The sequence below is a fragment of the Ranitomeya variabilis genome, chromosome 2 (assembly GCF_051348905.1).
Source record: "Ranitomeya variabilis isolate aRanVar5 chromosome 2, aRanVar5.hap1, whole genome shotgun sequence".
Classification (NCBI taxonomy): Eukaryota; Metazoa; Chordata; class Amphibia; order Anura; family Dendrobatidae; genus Ranitomeya; species Ranitomeya variabilis.
Window position 1 is genome coordinate 957,704,786 of NC_135233.1, and position 16,113 is coordinate 957,720,898.

The window sequence follows — 16,113 nt, forward strand, 5'->3', positions numbered from 1 at the left end:
AATAGAGCGTGGGGGCTTCCTCTTTATCCCAATTGGTGCCCTCAGATCATGATTGTGTGGTCCTGATGTTTGCCATGGCACTTCAAGACCAAATTGTGGCCTTAGAGTCTGACAGCTGTAGTAATCTGTTTAGAAGTTAGAGACATTTAGGTGGTAAAGATGCACATTTTCATTTCTGTCATGCCACTTTGCATTAATTCCTGAAAAGCACCTGAAGGGTTAATAAACTACCTGACAGCCGTTTTCAATATGTAAGGAGGTGCTGTTTTTAAAATGGTATCACTTTTGGGGGTTTCCCAATATATAGGACCCCTAAAGGCACTTCAAATATGGATAAGTCCTAAAAAAAGTAAATGTTGTAAACTTCCTTGAAAAAATGAAAAATTACTGCTACATTTTTAAACCTCCTAAAATGCTAATAAAATAAAATAACGTTTTACAAATAGTGCTGATGTAAAGCAGACATGAGAGAAATTTTATTTTTTAATATTTTGCTGTGGTATGACTATCTGGATTAAAGGGATAATCATTCAAATTTTGAAAATTGCTATTTTTTTAACATTTTTCTCACATTTCTGATATTTTTTATAAATAAACACAAAACATATCGACCTAAATTTATTATTATCATAAAGTATATTGTGTCCCGAAAAAACAATCTCAAAATCACTGGGATTTGTTCAAGCGTTCCAGAGTTATTACTACATAAAGTAAGACTGGTCAGATTTGAAAAATTTGGCTCCGTCACTAATTCTACTCTTTGTGTGTGTGGATTCATTAAGGTAATATGGTAACTAATAAAAAAGGTAAAATAAAAATAAACACCAGACGTGTGAAAGGTATAACATATTGGTTTTATTACCAATAAAATCATGCTTTTGGACCTTTTTTTTTTGGGGGGGGGAGAAACACATTTTTTACATAAACAAAACACATGGAAAACATGTCACACAATCATGTCTTGTCATGGAATCCGCCCGACAGGTGACACAAAATAATCCGCAAACTGGTCCCTCATCCTTGTAACAGAACCTGTGGAGCGAACAGAGCTGCTGCGGTAGTCCCACAAGGTTGTCTCCAATTCTTCGTCATCCAAGGAAACGGGCTCCTTTGAAAGGACAAAGTTGTGGAGCACCACACAGGCTTTAACTACCTCGTCTATAGTTGTGGTTTGCAGTTTGATTGCAGTCAGCAGAACTCGCCACTTTGCCGTCAATATACCAAAAGAACACTCCACTACTCTTCTTGCTCTAGTAAGCCGGTAATTAAAGACCCGTTTGGTACGGGTTAAGTCCCGGCTACTATATGGTTTCAGTAGGTGCGGCGAGAGTTGAAAGGCTTCATCACCTACACAAACATATTCCATGGCTGGTTCACTTGTTCCTGGCAGTGGTCTGGCTGGCGGGAAATCGTAGGTCTCTCCATAAAGGCAACGACCCATTGGTGAGTTTTTAAAAACTTGAGAATCGTTGGACTGTCCATAGGCTCCTATGTCCACAGCAAGGAACTTGCAGTTGGCGTCTGCAATAGCCATGAGTACGATTGAGAAGTATTTCTTGTAATTGTAGTACTCAGAGCCTGTTCCTGCCGGTTTCGCAATCCTTATGTGTTTCCCGTCAACGGCACCAACTCAATTTGGGAAATGGCAAATTTGCTGAAACTGTTCTGCACTTCTCAACCAGATATCCATGGATGGTTGGGGGATATACTCCGGCTGTAAAGTGTCCCAAATAGCCCGACATGTCTCCTTCACTATTCCTGTAATAGTGGAAATGCCCAGCCGGAATTGGTAATGGAGCGAAGTCAGAGATTCACCCGTAGCTAGGAAGCTGTAGAAAAAAAAAAAGTTAGAAAAAATTGCACAGACCAACAACATTTTTTTTTTTTGGTTTCCTGGAAAAGTTTCAATAAATGGCACTGTGAAAATTTTTTTTAGGACGGGACACACAATAAAACCTGCATGAAACCGGTGTAAAATAGTGGAATGGCCTCAAACAATACAAAAATTACATGCTGCAGAAAATAGTGCGCAATATGTCAGCGCAGTATTGTCTGAAGCATGTAATATAACATTAAATATGAGCAATGACATAAAAAAAAAGCAGTTGCATGTCAACAAACAAAAAAAAAAAAACATTCTGCAGAAAATGCAACGCAATGTTTCAGCGCAGTATTTTCTGCAGTCTGTTATAGGACATTCAATATGAGCAATGACATTAAAAAAAAGCAGTGGAATGGCCTCAAACAATACAAAAATTACATGCTGCAGAAAATAGTGTGCAATATGTCAGCGCAGTATTTTCTGCAGTATGTTATATGACATTCAATATGAGCAATGACATAAAAAAAAAGAGGCTTACCGCAGGGTCACCATCAGCCGCTCCGCCGGTGTGATGGCAAGCCTCATCCTTGTGTCCTGCCTTCGGATGACATCCTCCAGTTTTTCAAGCAAATAGTCAAAATGTTCCATCCTCATCCGTACGTAATTGTAGAATTTGTGTGGGTTGTGCCGCAACTCCAGGTAGAGAGTGGACTGGACACCCCTGGTCATCCACAGTTCATTTATCGGATGGATCCATAGTCTTCTCCGTCTCCGTTGCTGCAGAAGCATCCTCCATCTTTCCGCTGCCGCCTCCTTCTCCCGCACTATGATATCCAGGCGATTCGTCTCAAATATCACGTCAGTTACCACACTCGCAATCCTACCAAGTACTCCTTCCATCTCTGCCACAAAACTAAAACCCTCAAAGATGGGCTGTAAAAACAGTAACTATATAGTTTTCCATATTTTCCAGTAGCCAATCAAATTTGGGAGCCTCCCATTTTAAAAACGGATCCGTCGTAAAAATGGATGCAACGGATGGTAAAAACGGATGCAACGGATGCAACGCATCTAGTATTTCGACGGAAACGTTTAGCGGATTTGCGACGGATCCGTCGAAATGCTGTATGCGTTGTATACGTTTTTCACTTTTTTTGACGCATCCGTTTTTTCGGCAAAAAGACCATTTGTGACGGTTTGCAGTTAACGCTAGTGTGAAAGTAGCCTTACAGACGAAATCTGCAAAAACAGTGCTCTAGTGTAAATGTCACCTAAATGTCTTCTATGATAACAAAAATAATGAAAAATAAAATACAATAAAAAAACATATATAGGAAAAATCTCACACCACCCCCACCAACTATCAAAGTCGTTCTACACATCGAAAACTACGCTTATTACAGAACAAAATGACCGCAACATATTAGGGAGTCCATTTTAACCAAAATGAATAAAATCCTATAGGATATCAAAAAAAATATTTCTGTAGTCTCATGGGAAAAAAAAAAATGTTATGACAGTTTGACTGCAAGTTATCAAATTTCATTTAGGGCCGAAACACTTCAGTCAATAATGGTTAATAAAAAAGTAATAAAAAGCAATAACTTATTTATTGTGAGTCTCAGTCTGTGCAATAAAGGTGCAGCCAAAGCGTAAGAAGAGGAATAGTTTTCATGGATATACACGTATGGATGTATACAGAAATATGAATGTTCTCCTCGAAAGTCACGTTACTTACATGCCCTATAGACTTTAATTGTAGCATAGGTTGTACAAGCGCACTGCCACTCTGTATACAAGGATAGGATCACATGAGAATATGTAAAAAAAATAAATGCATAAAAAAATCTAATTTTCAGATTGTGGATACTTCTGTCATGTTGGACGCTGTTCATACTAGGGCGTTCGACAGACAGCGGTAATTCCGCTTTTGTCCACTATGTGCTCAGTGGCGTCGGCTAGATTTTATCTAGCTGGTCCGGGGTTAATTTAGCTGGTGCTCGGATTGGAAGATGGGTCACGCCCACTGCCTTTAAATTGTTCTTCTGAACATTGGGCGTCGCCGATTATAGCTTCTGTCTTGTGCTTGGTTATCTCGGTCTGGAGTGGTGATCTAGGAGAAGGAGTATCGTATCTAGTGGTGTATATTTCCCTTTGTCATATTTTCTCCTTCCTATATTTGTATTTGTTTTGCCCTGTGCACTTATAGTGTATTCCTGTTACTGCGGCGTGGTTCATATTTTCCGTTATCCTTGTCTGTGCTAACTGTGGGTATTGGTTAGTGGTCTCTTCACTGGGTGGTGGGTGGTGATTTCAGCCAAGGGTTGAAACAGGAGATAGGGTGAGGATGGAGGCCAAGACATGCACACCATCAGTGTAAACTCTGGGAGAGGGTCAGTCAGGATTTCCCTATTCTGAGGGAAATCGCAGGGGCCTGGGTTATTAGCTCTTGCCTACCTAGGCTTCCCGTGACAACTTCATACTAGAGCTTGAAAATCAAGGTCCCAGAGTCTGGAGAAAGAGTAGAGACAGACAATCCAAGCTGCTCGAGGTGTAACGTGAAGTTTCCACAATCAGTGATGGTTTGGAGAGCCATGTCATCTGCTGGTGTAGGTACACTGTGTTTTATCAAGACCAAAGTCAGCGCAGCCGTCTACCATGAATTTTTAGAGCACTTCATGATTCTCTTTGCAGACAAGTTTTTTGCAGATGGAAGATTCATTCTCCAGCAGTACTTGGCACCTGTCCACACTGCCAAAAGTACCAATACCTGGTTTAAAAACAACAGTATCACTGTGCTTGATTGGCCAGCGAACTCGCCTGACCTTAACACCATAGAGAATCTATGGGGTATTATCAAGAGGGAGAGAATTTATGCAAAAGGAGCCCCGACCGAGTATTGAACGCATTTACGGGAAACATACATTTCAGTAGGCCAACATTTCGGATTTTAAAATCATTTTTTCAAGCTGGTGTATAAAGTATTCTAATTTACTGAGATAATGACTTTTGGGTTTTTATTGGCTGTAAGCCATAATCATCGACATTATCAGAAATAAACACTTGAAACAGATCACTCTGTTTATAATGACTCTATATAATATATGAGTCACTTTTTATATTGAAGAACTGAAATAAATTACGGTAACTTTTTGATGATATTCTAATTTTGTGAGATGCACCTGTATAGTGTAACTGATAAGTCTATTCAGTGGAACAAGTACATTTAGGTCTATAGTGTTGTATTGGAACAATGCATCATAGGTCCATATCTTTATCTTTTATTTGTCTATCACTCTTCATGGTTTTCTTTTGGTGTGACTTTAATGCATATTTAAAAGACATTTACACTATTAAAGGGAGTTACATGTTCCATAGAACTGTAATGCATGTAGAAAAATCGGAATTTGCATTGTGGCTCTATACGGCATCCAGTTTTTTTTCTTGAACCAATCCAATTTCACTGTGAAATTGCAGCATGCTCCAATTTTTTTTTTCAGATTCAGTAAAAAAAAAAACAAAACAACATCGGTCATCAGTACGGACCCATTGATTATCTTTCAAAAGGTAGAACAGAGATCAAGAGGATCTTCCATCTTGGACCTAATTCTTACCAACAGGGAGGAAATGGTTTAGGAAGTAAAGGTGGCTGAGAATTTATGAGGTAGAGATCATGATATCCTCAAATTTTGGATTTTAAGAGGAGGAAGACCAGCGGCGACTCAGGCTTTAAGGTTGGACTTCAGAAATACATATTTTAATGGACTCAGAAAGAGTATAGGAAAAGTCCAATGGCTGGATGTTCTACAGGACAGAAATGTCCAAGAAGGATGGGAGATTTTGCTAAATGAAATTCTCAGGGCACAATCGGTAACAATCCCAAAAAGAATGAAGAATTTTAAGCATTTAAAGACACCGGGGTGGATGAACACAGAGCTTAAATATTTGTTTAAAAGGAAAAAAGAAATGTATATGAAATTGAAAGAGGGGATCATATCAAAAGAAGAATATAACGCTGTTTGCAGGGAATGCCAAGTGTTAGAAGAGCTAAAGCCAGTAATGAAGTAAGGCTTGGAAGGAAGACCAAAAGCAGTAAAAAATTATTTTGGGTGGTATGTAAAACGAAAAGTCAAAAGATGCTATAGAATTTTTACAGAATGAAAAGGGTGAAGTAGTCAAAAATGATGTTGAGAAGGCCGAACTTTTAAATTCCTATTTTCCTTCTGTGTTCTCTAAGAAAGCAATTGTAACATCAACTGATCTTTATGGTGCAATCGAAGGAATAAAAGAATCCACACTATCTATAAACAGAGAGATGGTGAGGGAACACTTAGATAATTTAAATTTGTTGTCCCTATCTTAAAAAAAAGAAAGAAAATGGAGAAAGGAATTAAAGGCCAGTGAATCTTACTTCTATATCAGGAAATATATTTGAACAAATTATTAAACAGCATGTATGCAAGTACTTGGATAAGAATACAGCAATTAACCAGAGACTAATCTAATTTCCTTCTACAATCGAATCACTGACTGGGTGGATCAGGAAAATGCGGTAGATATAGTAGATCTAGACTTCAGCAAATAATTTGACTAAGGATAGCATGAGATACTTTTAGAAAAAATTACCAAGTATGGGATTGACAAGGCTACGGTTAGGTGGATTCATAACTGGCTCAGTAATAGTACTCAAAAAGTGGTAATAATTGGTTACACATCCAACTGGAAAAGTGTTTCAAGTGGGAAACCACAAGGCTCTGTCCTAGGCCCAGTATTGTTCAACATTTTTATAAATGACCTACATAAGGGAACTGAAGGTAAACTAATCAAATTTGCAGATGATGCAAAGCTAGGATGGATAGCTAACACTAGAGAAGACAGAGAAAGGATTCAGGAGGATCAAGATAAGCTTGAACAATGGGCAGCGACTAATAGATTGGTATTTAACAGGGAGAAATGCAAGATACTACATCTGGCCAAGAAAAATTAAAATTACATCTATAGAATGGAAGGAATAGAACTAAGCAACAGCACGTGTGAAAAAGACTTAGGTATACTAATAGATCACAGACTGCACATGAGTCAACAGTGTGATGAAGCAGCAAAAAAGGCAAACATATTTCTTGGATGTATTAAGAGAAGCATAGATAGAGTCCAGATCACGTGAAGCAATTATCCCCCCTCTACCACTCCTTGGTCAGGCCTCATCTGGAATACTGTGTCCATTTCTGGGCACCAAATTTAAAACAAAACACATCAACACACTGGAGCAAGTTCTGAGAAGAGCGACCAGAATGGTGAACAGACTGCAAGGTATGTCCTATGAGGAACGGTTAAAGGATCTGGTAATGTTTAGCTTGCAAAAATGAAGGCTAAGAGGAGACTTAATAGCGGTCTACAAATGTCTGAAGGGATATCACATTGTAGAGGGATATCATTATTCTAATTTGCACATGGAAACCAGAGAAGAAATGGAATGAAAGTGAAAGGGAGAAGATACAGATTAGATATTAGAAAAAAACTTTTTGACAGTGAGGGTGATCAATGAGTGGAACAGGCTGCCACAAGAGGTGCCGAGTTCTCTTTCAATGGAAGTCTTCAAACAGAGGCTGAACAGAAATTTGTCTGCGATGGTTTAGTGAATCCTGCATTGAGCAGGGGGTTGGACACAATGACCCTGGAGGTTCCTTCCAACTCAAATATTCTATGATTAACATTGGTCCAAGTGCGATGCTATACAACATCATATAGAACTTGTCCGAGTTGTGAGTGAGTCCTAAAGGGGACATTGCGAACCCTGCTGCATAACTGGCGTGGGAATCAGGAGTCTGGCCCCCAGCGATCATACATTTATCAACTAGCGATAAGTCATCATATGTTTATTTATGGGACAACCCTTTTTATATTTTGACCATTTCATGTTTATTAGTGAAATTTTGATTTTTTTTTTCTGTTTGCAAAAAATGCAAAACTGCCAAGCTCTTGTGTTCTGCTCAATTTTGCCCAGCTATGGCATAAATAGTGCTGCGGTTTACATGGACGACAAACTGTCACAATATCTCTAAGATTCCCATTTTTATACTGTCCATTCAGTAACTGTATTCTCACAAATATGACATTGTCTGACTACTCTCTTACAACTCTCCAGCTGGCACCAAGGAACAAAAGACCTTATGTGCCCCTTACAGAGTCTTCTCTCCCATGTTTGTTTATTTTCTCTCTAAATATTATCTGCAGTTCTGTACTTCATTATTCCATTTTTATACATATTGGAAGAACTACAGCTCTGGCATTGCTATAGAGTCAAATGGAACCTCATGTAGCCATCTCCATCTTTAGAATCTTGACCAAAATCATTTATATAAAAGAGTTGCGTACTTTAAAGGGAACCTGTCACCCCCCCCCCAGGCTTTGGAACCAAAAGAAACAACTTGTGCAGCAGTAGTGCTACATTCTGACAAGCTGGCTCTTTTAGTTCGGGTCCCTGGCACTGCTAAAATTATCGCGGAGGTGTCTGGATTCGGGGGAAAGACCTGCCCCCCTGGCGATTTCACGGTATGAGGAACAAATTTCAAAAGCGATTATTGCAGCAGTGCCAGGGACCCGAACTAAAAGAGCCACCTTGTCAGGATGCAGCATTAGTGCTGCACAAGGTGGCTCTTTTAGTTACAAACGCCTTGGGGGGGGGGGGGTGACAGGTTCCCTTTAAGAAGCCTAAAACAGTATGAATTACTAATATATGCCCAGGCTGTTCCAGACAAGTCTTTTAGTTTTTTGAAACAGATTGATACAGTTATATGAAAAAGTTTGGGCACCCCTATTAATCTTAAGCTTAATGTTTTATAAAAATGTTTTTTTTTGCAACAGCTATTTCAGTTTCATATATCTAATAACTGTTGGACACAGTAATGTTTCTGCCTTGAAATGAGGTTTATTGTACTAATAGAAAATGTGCAATCTGCATTCAAACAAAATTTGACAGGTGCATAAGTATGGGCACCTCACCAGAAAAGTGACATTAATATTTTGTAGATCCTCCTTTTGCAAAAATAACAGCCTGTAGTCGCTTCCTGTAGCTATTAATGAGTTCCTGGATCCTGGATGAAGGTATTTTTGACCATTCCTCTTTACAAAACAATTCCAGTTCAGTTAAGTTTGATGGTCGCCAAGCATGGACAGCCCTCTTTAAATGATCCCACAGATGTTCAATGATACTCAGGTCTGGGGACTGGGATGGCCATTCCAGAACAGTGTAATTGTTCCTCTGCATGAATGCCTGAGTAGATTTGGAGCGGTGTTTTGGATCATTGTCTTGCTGAAAGATCCACCTCCAGCGTAACTTCAACTTTGTCACTGATTCCTGAACATTATTATCAAGAATCTGCTGATACTGAGAGGAATCCATGCGTCCCTCAACTTTAACAAGATTCCCGGTGCCGGCATTGGCCACACAGCCCCAAAGCATGATGGAACCTCCACCAAATTTTACTGTGGGTAGCAAGTGTTTTTCTTGGAATGCTGTGTTTTTTGGCCGCCATGCATAACGCCTTTTTGTATGACCAAACAACTCAATCTTGGTTTCATCAGTCCACAGGACCTTCTTCCAAAAAGAAATTGGCTTCTCCAAATGTGCTTTGGAATACCTCAGCTGACTCGGTTTGTGGCGTGATTGCAGAAACGGCTTCTTTCGCATCACTCTCCCATACAGCTTCTCCTTGTGCAAAGTGCGTTGTATAGTTGACCGATGCACAGTGACACCATCTGCAGCAAGTTGATGCTGCAGCTCTGATCTCACCATTCTTCTTCTCTGCCTTTCTGATGTTTTTCTTGGCCTGCCACTTCTGGCCTTAACAAGAACTGTACCTGTGTTCTTCCATTTCCTTACTATGTTCCTCACAGTGGAAATTGACAGGTTAAATCTCTGAGGCAGCTTTTTGTATCCTTCCCCTGAATAACTATGTTGAATAATCTTTGTTTTCAGATCATTTGACAGTTGTTTTGAGGAGCCCATGATGCCACTCTTCAGAGGAGATTCAAACAGGAGAACAACTTGCAAGTGGCCACTTTAAGTAGCTTTTCTCATGATTGCATACACCTGGCTATGAAGTTCAAAGCTCAATGAGGTTACAAAACTAAAAAAGTGCTTTAGTAAGTCAGTAAAAAGTAGGTAGGAGTATTTAAAACAAGAAAATGATAAGGGTGCCCATACTTATGCACCTGTCAAATTTTGTTTGAATGCAGATTGCACATTTTCTGTTAGTACAATAAACCTCATTTCAAGGCAGAAACATGACTGTGTCCAACAGTTATTAGATACATGAAACTGAAATAGCTGTTGCAAAAAAAACTATTTAATTTTTTATAAAACATTAAGCTTAAGATTAATAGGGGTGCCCAAACTTTTCATATAACTGTAACATTCAGACAGATGAAAGCTTTTATTTTTTTAATTAAATTTCACAATTTACTTTTTGACTTTTATCAAACAGCCCCTAGATGTTAATTTTCCACTTGTGAAAAAAATTAAATATTAGGATCCTTCTTGAAGTAATTGTTATTAATTAAATTATGAATTGGAAAGAAAGTTTTTAGTTACAGTATATACTCGAGTATAAGCCGACCCAAGTATAAGCCGAGACCCCTAATTTTGCTGCAAAAAAACTGGGAAAACTTAATGACTCGAGTATAAGCCTAGGGTGAGAAATGCAGCAGCTACTGGTAAATTTCAAAAATAAAAATAGATACCAATAAAAGTAAAATTAATTGAGACATCAGTAGGTTAAGTGTTTTTGAATATCCATATTGAATCAGGAGCCCCATATAATGACCCGTACAGTTCATGATGGGACCCTTAAGATAATCCATACAAAACACGCCCCATATAATGCTCCATGAAGTTCATGCTGGCCCCATAAGATGCTCCATACAAAAAATATGCCCCATATAATACTGCATAAAAGGTTAATGATGGCCCCATAAGATGCTCCATACAAAATACGCCCGATATAATGCCCCATAAAGTTAATCATGGGCCCCATAAGATGCTCCATATTAAAATATGCCCCATATAACGCTGCATAAAGGTTAATGATTGCCCCATAAGATGCTACATAGAATATTATGCCCCATATAATGCTCCATAAAAGTTGATGGCCCCATAAAATGCTCCATCTATATATATATAATTGTCTAAGGGGTACGTCCGTCTTTCTGTCGGCAACTTCCGTCACGGATATTCATTCGCTGATTGGTCTCGCCAGCTGCCTGTCATGGCTGCCGCGACCAATCAGCGACAGGCACAGTCCGATTAGTCCCTCCCTACTCCCCTGTAGTCACTGCCCAGCGCCCGCTCCATACTCCCCGCAGTCACGGCTCACACAGAGTTAATGCCAGCGGTAACGGACCGCGTTATGCCGCGGGTAACTCACTCCGTTACCGCCGCTATTAACCCTGTGTGACCACATTTTTACTATTGAGGCAGCCTATGCAGCCTCAACAGTAAAAACATCTAATGTTAAAAATAATAATAAAAAAAAATAACAAATCATTATATACTCACCTTCCGCCGCCTGTCCGACGCTCCGGTGACCGGTCCATGCAAGCAGCAGGTTCCGGTGCTAAGGTTGGTGTGTGACAAGGACCTGCCATGACGTCACAGTCATGTGACCGCGACGTCATCACACTCTCGGACCGGAAGCTGCCGCCTGAACCGAACACAGGCGACAGAACTACAAGGGGCCCCTCGGAAGGTGAGTATATGTTTATTTTTTATTTTTTAACCTGTGACATACGTGGCTGGGCAATATACTACGTGGCTCTGTGCTGTATACTACGTCGCTGTGCAATATACTACGTGGCTCTGCGCTGTATACTACGTCACTGGGCAATATACTACGTCACTGGGCAATATACTACGTCACTGGGCAATATACTACGTGGACATGCATATTCTAGAATACCGGATGCGTTAGAATCGGGCCACCATCTAGTAGAATAATATGCCCCATATGCCGCTGCAGCGATTAAAAAATAAAAATGACATGCTCACCTCTTGTCCTGAGCAGGCGGGGACACCGGCGCACTATGTGGGCCAGGTGCCAAAGTCACCGCTGGCTCAGGCCCCCTGCACTTGCAATATTCACCTGTCCCCGTTCCACCGCCTCGCACCGCTGTGTCTTCCGGGTCTCTGCAGTGACTGTTCAGGCAGAGAGCGCGCACTAACCACATCATTGCGCCCTCTGACCTGAACGTCACAGCCAGAGGACGCTGAAGACAGAGCCCGCGGTGGAACGGGAACAGGTGAATATCGCATGGTTCACCGCCATGGCACGATCTGCACGTCCTTGCTTCTCCGATGGTCTCCCGCGCCAGCAGCTTGTTCCTGTGTTCAGCGGTCACATGGTACCGCTCATTAAAGTAATGAATATGCGCTCCACGTCTATGGGAGTGGAGTCGCGTCCATATTCATTACTTTAATGAGCGGTACCACTCGACCGCTGAACACAGGAACAAGCTGCCGGCGCCGGAGACAATCGGAGAAGCAGGGACGTGCAGAGACGCACCAGGAGCAGGTGAGTATGATGTGAGAGCCGCCACTCCTGCTGCTCCCCCTCCCCTGCCGACCCCTGGGACAATGACTTGAGTATAAGCAGAGAGGGGCACTTTCAGCCTAAAAAAAAAATGGGCTGAAAATCTCGGCTTATGCTCAAGTATATGCAGTATTTTATATCCCATAACATATTTCTTCAAAAGTAATTTTGACCAATTTTTTTTGCTAAAAACAGTGTCCTCAATCCTGGATCTCCGTGACCGACTCCGAACATGTACTGCCTCTTAAAGTCTGTCAATGCAAGCTGGGAGTCGTAGTTTGGAAAAGTTGAAGAGCCAAACGTTGAAGATCACGACATTAAAAGTATGCACAAAAACACAACAATGCTTGACAATGCATACCTCTTCCCTTTCATATACTGAAGTAGACTTGTATGCAGTTTACAACTTAAGACCAAAATCTATTAATAAAAGGGACATGGGGCATGGACAGTGGTCCTATACTTCCATCCTTCCCTTCTGGGTGACATGGGTGGACTTAGCCCCACATGAGTTTCCTGCTGAAGGAGAAATGTACAGCCATACATTACCTCCCCAGTAAGAGGTTATGGCGCGGACCTTCCCGTACCAGTACCTTTTGTAGAATGGCATTTCCTTGGTCGTTATAGATGTTGTGCTTGCTGATTTCTCCCCGATATTCATACTGATAAACATGGTGTGTGATATTAATAAGAAGGGTTGTAGGGTTGCTCTTCAAGCTCTCACAGGCATAGACGGCCCCATCCTCCTCTTCGTGCGATTTTGTGGCATAACGTATTATCAATCCCATCACCAAACCTGCAAGTAAAACAAAGAATAGTGGTGTTCATAATCTTTTTTTTTTATATTAAGGTTGCTGCAATATTCTAGCAACCTAAATATTCTCACTAAAAGCAACTGTATGAAGAAAAGAAAAGAACAAATAAAACTGAGGGCAGGGAGGCATTAGATAAAGCTGTACAGAAAAGAGAATCAGCTCCCATCCCTAGCCAAACAGTATGCATATGGAGTGCGGGAGGAAACCCACGCAAACACGGCGAGAACGTACAAACTCATTGCAGATGTTGTCCTTGGTGGGATTTTAACCAGGACCCCAGCGATGCGAAGCTACAGTGCTAACCACTGAGCCACTGTGCTGCCACATTACCGCCAGAGTAAAATGATCATTGAATTTAAATGGTTGCTTTATCGTGAACATTTATACCATATCTAGAGGATATCTCACAAATGTGTGATAGATGTGGGACTCACTATGGTGCTGTAATTACATCTATCTCAAGTAAGGTCTTCATTGCGCACAACAGAGGTGGCCATGCATCAACGGCTCTCTACTCACTTGTACAGGAGCACACAATTTTAAGAACTTGCATACAAATATAGATCGCTGTCTGCACACCTCTCCTCTTCGGATATCGCAGGACAAGGATACGCATCCCAGCAGCATATCCCACTGGATATCCCGTAATTGTTGGAGATGAGAATAATAATAATAATAATAATAATTTAAACAGTTGTTTCACGAACATGCTTATATGGACATATCAATTTGATAGAGGGGAGTCCCACCTCAGAATCACAAGCTAGAACTAAGACTGCTCTGTAACCAAGGCTGACACTGGCTGACCTGATGCATCTATCCATTACATGTGTGGCCATTTATTTGAATACTACTTTTTTTCCCAAAGTTCTCTACGAGAAAAATATGGCCAGAAGTGGCTCTAATCAGTTGTCTCTGGGGGGGTTAGAAAAGCTGTATCTAGAACATAACAATGATTAGTTAAGGGATAAACCATTTAGAACGATTATCAAGGGCTAAATTATTGTTTACTATGAGCCATAAAATCTAACAGGCGGGTAGTTGCTAACTAATTAGCAACGACATGCCTCTTCTATCCAGCGCTGCCTCAGAGTGGTCATCAACCGATCAAGCCGGTAACTCAACTGTTCCACGTCAACAAAGGAGCTCTGTCGATGCGGTGGGACTGCCGACGTCATGCTGATTGAGAGCTGGCTTCCCACAGTTATGAAGAGGGGAGTTGGCTGTAAATCATCATGACATTGGAAGCAACGCCCTGTCAACTCAGCAGAGTGCAAGAGAAGTCGCTGATCTGTTGACGTGACGTCAGTGGAAGACACAGAAGCACCGGCAAGAGTGGTCAGTGACTGCTCTGAGCTGGCAGAGATCTGTGCTGGGCACAACAGGCTGGTAGTTAGCAACTACCTGATAAACTCTTAGCTATGTAAACCTTAAAGGGCGCAATCAGATGTCAGTTTTTCACAAATAGATCCCATACCTATTATAGACTATATGGCTGATAACATGGCCGTGTACAGACAAATCATGGAAACATGTCCGACGATTAAATATCACAAATAAAACTCACCCTTGCAAGTCTACAGGTCTACAGGTGCCAACCTTGTGCTGTTCGTCTTTCACAAACTGTGAGATAGGAGTAGATGGAGACAATGCCAACTTTTTTTTTTTTTTTTTTTTTTCCGACCAGATAAAAACTGACCAAGCTAATGGTAAAAACTGATGCACGTACCAAACTCTTATAAAAAAAAAAAAAAAAAAAAAACAATGATGGAATTTGGACCATTTATTTTTTAATAAGAAAAATCACTAACGTCTGAATGAGCCCAAAAGCTGCTGACAAACCAAAGTTAAAACCTGACACACGGACCAAACTCTGATGAAGATGAAAACATACCGGAACCAATGAGAAATGTAATACATATTCCCAATATCCCAAAGGAAGGGAACAAGGGGGAAAGGGGAAAGACGGGATCCTCTCAAAAATCCAATAATTAATGCATAAAGACCACAGAGAGTTTTTTGATCCTAATCAAAACATGTAATCCTAAGTAAACCAAGGTTGTCAAAAAATCCTCACTAACAATTCTGTAAAGTTTACAAAATAAACGAAGCAGCAACAGCGAAACGCGCGTCGGGGCACCAGCGCATTGGGCGGGCACTAGTATGGGTAAGTGGATCTGGAGGTTTTTGCTTTTAATACAATGTTAGTGAGTTTTGGATCTTTACTGAATTAGTGACTATTATTTGGATTTTGAAGCAAACCTCTTGTTTTCCCTGCCCTACTTCCTTGCAATTCACGGGGGTATTCCAGTATACAGTGCCTACAAGTAGTATTCAACCCCCTGCAGATTTAGCAGGTTTAATAAGATGCAAATAAGTTAGAGCCTTCAAACTTCAAACAAGAGCAGGATTTATTAACAGATGCATAAATCTTACAAACCAAAAAGTTTTGTTGCTGTTACATTTTTATAAATTTTAAACATAAAAGTGTGGGTCAATAATTATTCAACCTCTAGGTTTAATATTTTGTGGAATAACCTTTGTTTGCAATTACAGCTAATAATCGTCTTTTATAAGACCTGATCAGGCCGGCACAGGTCTCTGGAGTTATCTTGGCCCACTCCTCCATGCAGATCTTCTCCAAGTTATCTTGGTTCTTTGGGTGTCTCATGTGGACTTTAATCTTGAGCTCCTTCCACAAGTTTTCAATTGGGTTAAGGTCAGGAGACGACTAGGCCACTGCAACACCTTGATTTTTTGCCTCTGGAACCAGGCCTTGGTTTTCTTGGCTGTGTGCTTTGGGACGTTGTCTTGTTGGAAGATGAAATGACGACCCATCTTAAGATCCTTGATGGAGGAGTGGAGGTTCTTGGCCAAAATCTCCAGGTAG

The 16,113-nt window shown here is 40.7% G+C and overlaps 1 protein-coding gene across 3 annotated transcripts in view; it reads right to left on the reverse strand.

Moving 5' to 3' along the window:
• SLC9A9 (solute carrier family 9 member A9) overlaps window positions 1-16,113 on the reverse strand; it is a 1,256,356-nt gene that overhangs the window by 1,227,131 nt on the left and 13,112 nt on the right. For all 3 annotated transcript variants that reach the window (XM_077290810.1, XM_077290809.1, XM_077290811.1), the window contains exon 2: window positions 13,002-13,204. In XM_077290810.1, coding sequence (XP_077146925.1) covers window positions 13,002-13,204 — 203 coding nt within the window. The remainder of the gene's footprint in view (window positions 1-13,001; window positions 13,205-16,113) is intronic.